Source organism: Arachis stenosperma, chromosome 8 (genome assembly GCF_014773155.1).
Source record: "Arachis stenosperma cultivar V10309 chromosome 8, arast.V10309.gnm1.PFL2, whole genome shotgun sequence".
In the NCBI taxonomy this organism is placed as follows: domain Eukaryota; kingdom Viridiplantae; phylum Streptophyta; class Magnoliopsida; order Fabales; family Fabaceae; genus Arachis; species Arachis stenosperma.
Window position 1 is genome coordinate 54964553 of NC_080384.1, and position 5966 is coordinate 54970518.

Genomic DNA, 5966 nt, shown 5'->3' on the forward strand with positions numbered 1-5966 from the left:
TAGTTATCGGAAGCAAATAAGTGATCTACACAACTGTGTTATTGGATTATTAATTCAACCAATAGATCTTCAGTTAAATCGATTAATTCGGTCATAAATAAATAATTATATAATATTTTATTTTATTTTTTATTTTTATAGTAAATATTTTTTTAGTTTTATTTTATATTAAATTTATTATTATTTTTAAATTTTAATAATTTATCAATTAATTTATATTTATTATATTCTTTAAATATTTATAAAAAAATAAAAAATAAAAAATATATTATAATTAATAAAATATTATTTTTAAAATTTGTAAATATAATTTATTTTTATTTATGTAATATATTTAATAAAAAATATTATGTATAAAAAATAATATATATTTTTTTAATTTAACCAGATCATTTTTAACCAATTTTAATAAGGTTTGACCAATTTTTATCAGGTTTATTAAGTTTAATCGAATTAATTATTTAACCGATATAAATAATAACACAACTTAAATTAATAATCGAGTAATCGGTTTTTGGTTCGACTAATCAGGATCGGATTTGATAACTATGAATAAAGCACTTTGTCCATTCTAATCAATGTTTACAATAATCCAAACATCATTTTAGGGAATTGAGATATATAAAATCAAAAAATTAATTGTCATGAATTAGAGTTGGGAAATAAGAATAAAGAGTATCCTTGATATATTTGCAAGTAGTAGCACTAGTAGTAGTTTGCAATGAAGGGTATGGAATATGAAATTTGCAAGAAGCTACTATTTGAATTAGTTATTATGGCCAGAATTGATGATGATGCTAACTTCCAACGAACTATCATAATTGAAAATTGTCATAGACATCTGGAGGAAATGAAAACAAAGGTTGCTTTCTTTTGGAAAAGGGAAGAAAGGCAGAAAAAAAGGAAATGGGTGGAAAGAGCCAAAAAGTAACAAAGAGCGCAATGGCAAGAGGAAAAGGATTCATTTTTTCGCATCTAAGGGTCCCATACCAATTCATGTTATTCACAAAGTGTGGCTTGCGTTAGATTCAACCTCTCAAAATATCTAGCTGATGTTTTCTTCTTCTAGGACATGTTGGGTTAGGTTGGTTTTGGTGTAAAGTGAATATTTTCGCATATTTTAATATCATTTCAATTGCTGTGAGTATATATTTTAGGAAGAGTTGTAGGTATATCGAAAATATTGATGTTTCAGTTGTTTTAACCATTGATTTGAATTATAAAAAATATATATAATATATATTAATTAAAATCAACAGTTAAAATAACTGAAATATCGGTATTTTCGGATACACCTAATAACTTTTCTATATTTTAATTTCATTGCCAATGTCTGATATACACTTTTAATAATAAAATATGAAAAGTTTTCTTTTAATAGTATATATAATTTTCAGAATCCTTACACATGTATATATTATCATTTTTTTTAATGGTTAAAATAATCGTTTAAATTTCATCTGAATTAGTTTTTCAAATTTTTACTTTTGTCGAGGTTTTCTTTGAATTAGTGAGAGTTTTAAAGCCTCATAAAACTATAGCTAATCTTTAACCTATTGTAAAATTTTAAACCCTTTAATTTGAAATAAAATTTTAAATTATATTAAAAACCTTCGAAAATGAATTCAATTTCTTCAAAATATAGTTTTTTTAAATCCCACATTTGAATCAAACAAAAATTTAATTGACAAGGTAAAAAAGAAGAGCAGAAAACGGTGAATGATGAAGAGCACGAGCGGCGGCAGCGAGGAGCAGCGACGGTGGTCCTTTCCCTTCCCTCTTCCCTCTTCTCCTTCCTTTCGCTTTCCTTTCCTTTCCCAAACCAAACACCCCTGTGAATTGTGATACCCTTTCCTTTTTTTCCGTTTAACCCATTTTTTTGTAGTTAAGGGATATTTTTAGAATAAAAATAAAAAATTTGGTGAAAATGACAATTTTAAAATTAAGTTAAACTTTATGGATCATTTTGTAGGTAAAAAAAGGCTGAAAACTATTTATTCCGCTAAGGAGTCAATAAAGTATTTGTACAATATGTACAATGAACTATTTATTTGACTCAATACGAGTTAAAAATAAAAATTACTACATTGGACACATTAGACACGAATTACATTAACTCCCCATATTTTTTCTTTAAATTATATTAAAAACCTTGAAAAGTGAATTCAATCTCTTCAAAATGTAGTTTTTTTTAAATCCCACACTTGAATCAAACAAAAATTTAATTGACAAGGTAAAAAGGATACGAAAAAACTAATCCAATATAAAAGAAAAGACAAATAGGTTGTTCAATTTCTTCTAAGGTGAGTATGATGGTAAAAAAAACATGGGAACAAGAATTATTGATATATAATATGCCAATTGCTGTAAGAGACAGAGTTAGGATATGGTTGGACTCACAAATGAGTGGAAATGGGTTCGGACTGATATTTAATTTTTTAACTTAATTCTACTTTTGAAAATTTAAATTTGATCTGATGTTGTGAATGCATATATTTTAGGGGCCCAGATTTGATGTTAATTGTATGCTTAGAACCTTTTGGTGCAGACAGAGGTAAAGGTAGCTGGCAATGGCATGTTTTAGATTCAAGCTTATCCTCTTAATTCCCCAATGTGCTCTCCATTCCAAGGTTCCCACTCTATGATCAGTGTTTCTTTGCATCTATGGAAATAATTTCTAAGGATAAAAACAAGCAACAAAAGCAAAATGCTTATGTTTTTCTAGTTTCAAATTCAGAAGAATCACGAGCTGAGTTATGACTATGACAACAGGAGTATCCACTACTCTAGGTCTCTAGCGTCGTGTTATATGTGGTTATATTCTAGTTCTGGACTCAAGATTTTTATCTTATCTTTTTTGAGAAAAGCAGATACCTCTTCCCATGACAGTTGGGGAACTATTAAGTATTATGTATTAACAAAAAAATTGCTACTTTTTTCTATAAAGAAGCAACAGCATGTACAACAATCCCTTTGCATAAGAAAAACACATTGCCTCTTGATTTTTATACATAGCAAAGATCTTTTTCTATCTCTAGCCAGTAATTTCACACACACACACACACACATATATCTTTATGTACATTAACTCAAGCACAGAAAACTAGGCACATAAAAAAGAAAGGCGGGAAGCTGTTCATAGTGGCACATGAAAAGGGAAAACAAAAACTCCTGCTCCCTCCACTTGCACTGAGGAAATCAGAGACTACCAACTTTCCCTTGACAATCCAATCTAATGAATGCTCAGAGCTGAAAGATGGTCACCGCCTCTATTGTCAGGCACTGTACAAGATAAGCATCTCAAAGGATTGCTAATTCATGAGTTCTCATGAAAATGAAGGGATCTAGACAAGGCTGCAGGGTTAGCCAGCAACACTGGCGAGGTTTCAACCACTTTATTCTTCTCTTCCTTGTTTGATTGGAAAGCCTTAAACATTCCACCCCCAATGACACATTCATTCTTGATTCCTAGAGTTGCCCATATAGAACTCTTTGCAGCTTCACTTGGATCATCAATTCTTAAAGTTTTGGGAACCAAAACACACCCATTTCTCTGCCTTGGAGGTTCTTCCTTTTGCCTATAGTCTTGCTTGACCGTGTCATCATCAGCATCATCCCTGGAGTGCTTCCCTAGAGTAGATGGATGTGAGGGGAACCACGGAACATTCCAATTCCAAAAAGGCGCCGGGTAGAATGAAATGGGAAATCCAGGAGGACACAGAGCAGAATTCCAGGGATAAGGCCAAGGAACACTAGGAATGCATGGGACTTGGGGAGGGCTTTGTGCTAAAGGCTCTTGGGATGCGGTTTTTCCTGTTTCCTCCATGGTAATGGAAGATCCACTCGAGCAGTCATCGCCATTTTCTCCACTTTGATCCTCAATTCCATGAAAACCGTTGAGGACAGACGCCATGGAATCACATATGGGTGGTGGTGGTGTATCCAATCCAAAGCTGAGGACTCTGCCACTGGATTTCAAGGTCCCATCAGAGATGGTGATGTGGCGATAGTGGGAGGCGCTGGCGCTGTTCTTGTTCTTTCTCCTGCCTGCCCCAACCGGCACGTTCCTCATGGCGCCGCCTGCAGTCCAGTATCTTTGGCACGCCTTGCAGAAGTAGCGCGGCTGGTTGACGTTGTAGTTGTTGTAGTAGCAGAACTTGGTGTCCATGCTATTGCAGCGCGGACATGGAAGCACTTTATCCGGCTTCTTCACTGCCTTCTCTTGCTCTGCATCGCTTTGCTCCTTCTTTATTTTTGCACTTTCTTCCTCTATGGATGGTGTTTTTGGGTTCTGAACACCCCAATCCTTTCTTTTATTGATCTCTGCATTTCCATTTCGAGAAGGATCAGCCTCTTTCTTTTTCTCAGTAACTTCATCAGCTCCACCATCCTAATATTTTTGTAAAACAAACATGTTTTTTCTTCATTATTCAAATAACACCATAGAGATGCCATCACGGTACCAATAGCAATAAGATCAAGGGAAACCGGAAAACTAATAAGGTGGTTTAATTTAAGATTCACAAAACAGTAAAATATATATATATATATATATATTCATTCATCGCTAAGACCAAGTTACAAAAACGAACATTAGGTCCTTTGCAGTCGGTCATAAAATGAAAAACTGGGGGTGGAACCAGCACCAATCAGTTTTGTTCTGTTTCTCCCTTCTTTTTTTTATTGAAAACAATTGTGTGTGGTAAGGAGAAGAACGAATCGGATTATTCAAACAATTAAAATTACGAAAATTGTTCAGTAGGTTGTTTAATTTCAGTCATTACGAAAATGACGAATTGGACGCTAAACTTTCAAAACAGAAAATTCTTTTCTTTATTAAAAAAGATGTAGTCCTATTTGCACTGGTTGAGAAAAAGGTGAGCTGAAAGCAGCTAGAATTTGCAGTTAAATGAAAAAAGGAAATAGGATGGTGAATTTTGCAATTGTGAAGAAGTATGAAAGGGGGTGGGTGCACACACCTTGTGTCCTACTTGTTTGTCCACCTCATCATCCTCTAATTCCGCGGCATTGAGAGCAGCTTCACCGGGAAAGGGAATCTTCTTCCCAAAGAGAGTAATTGCAGGGTCCTTGTTATCTACCATCTTCATGTTTATTGGCTAGAGCAGTTGTAGCAGTTTGGTTCGTTAGTTGGTTATTTTGGAGTTTGGGTTTGGCAGAGGGCAATTGGGAATGGAATGGAGGCAGGAGGAGTTGGATTTTGATCCGTTTAAACGAGAAGAGGGTGCCACGTCACCATTGGGTCTCCATTCTCGGCCACAAGTTCTTGTGGCCACTATTTCTAATTTTCTATTCCTTCCACTCACTCACTCCTTCCCTCCCTTTTCCTCTAACTCCACCCCTTCAGCCATGTCATCATTTCCTTTTTTTTATTATTATTAGTGTCGATAATTTTTAGTATTTTTATTATTTAATCAATATAATATTAAATTATTATTTTATTAATTTACGTATATAAATTTTAAAAATATAAATATAAATTATATTAATTTATATGTTCAAAATTTTAATAAATATATGCATAAATTATATATTTTTATGTATATAATATCTATAAATATAAGAGAAAATTCTGCTTTCCTCTTTTGTGAGATGCTAAAATGACACTCTCCTCTCTTCTATTTTATAAATGTACATTTTCTTCTCTTCTAACTTTTAGAAAACCTGCTTTTTAATCCATTTTAAATTTTTTGTGTTAACTAATGTTAACTTTATCTATTTAAAAAAAATAATTTTTTTAAAAAAATATCTATTAACAAAAATTTTATTTTTTATCATTAAATTTTGCTTATCAAAATACCTTTTACTAAATTATTTTTTTATTAATTAAATTATATTTTTACTAAAATATTTTCAAAAAATTAATAATTAAATTATTTTTTTAAGATACCTACTCTTCAATAATTTTATAATTATTAAATTGTGATTTTACTAACATTTTTGTTAAC

The 5966-nt window shown here is 32.0% G+C and overlaps 1 protein-coding gene across 1 annotated transcript; it reads right to left on the minus strand.

Annotated features, from left to right (window-relative positions):
• Nucleotides 1-2883: 2883 nt before the first annotated feature.
• On the minus strand, nucleotides 2884-5255 carry LOC130944996 (cyclic dof factor 3-like). Its single transcript, XM_057873628.1, has 2 exons — nucleotides 4980-5255; nucleotides 2884-4390 (listed from the first exon to the last, which is right to left on the minus strand). The coding sequence occupies exons 1-2, from the start codon at nucleotides 5106-5108 to the stop codon at nucleotides 3317-3319; spliced, it is 1203 nt and encodes a 400-aa protein (XP_057729611.1). The 5' UTR covers nucleotides 5109-5255; the 3' UTR covers nucleotides 2884-3316.
• Between the last annotated feature and the right edge of the window lie 711 nt (nucleotides 5256-5966).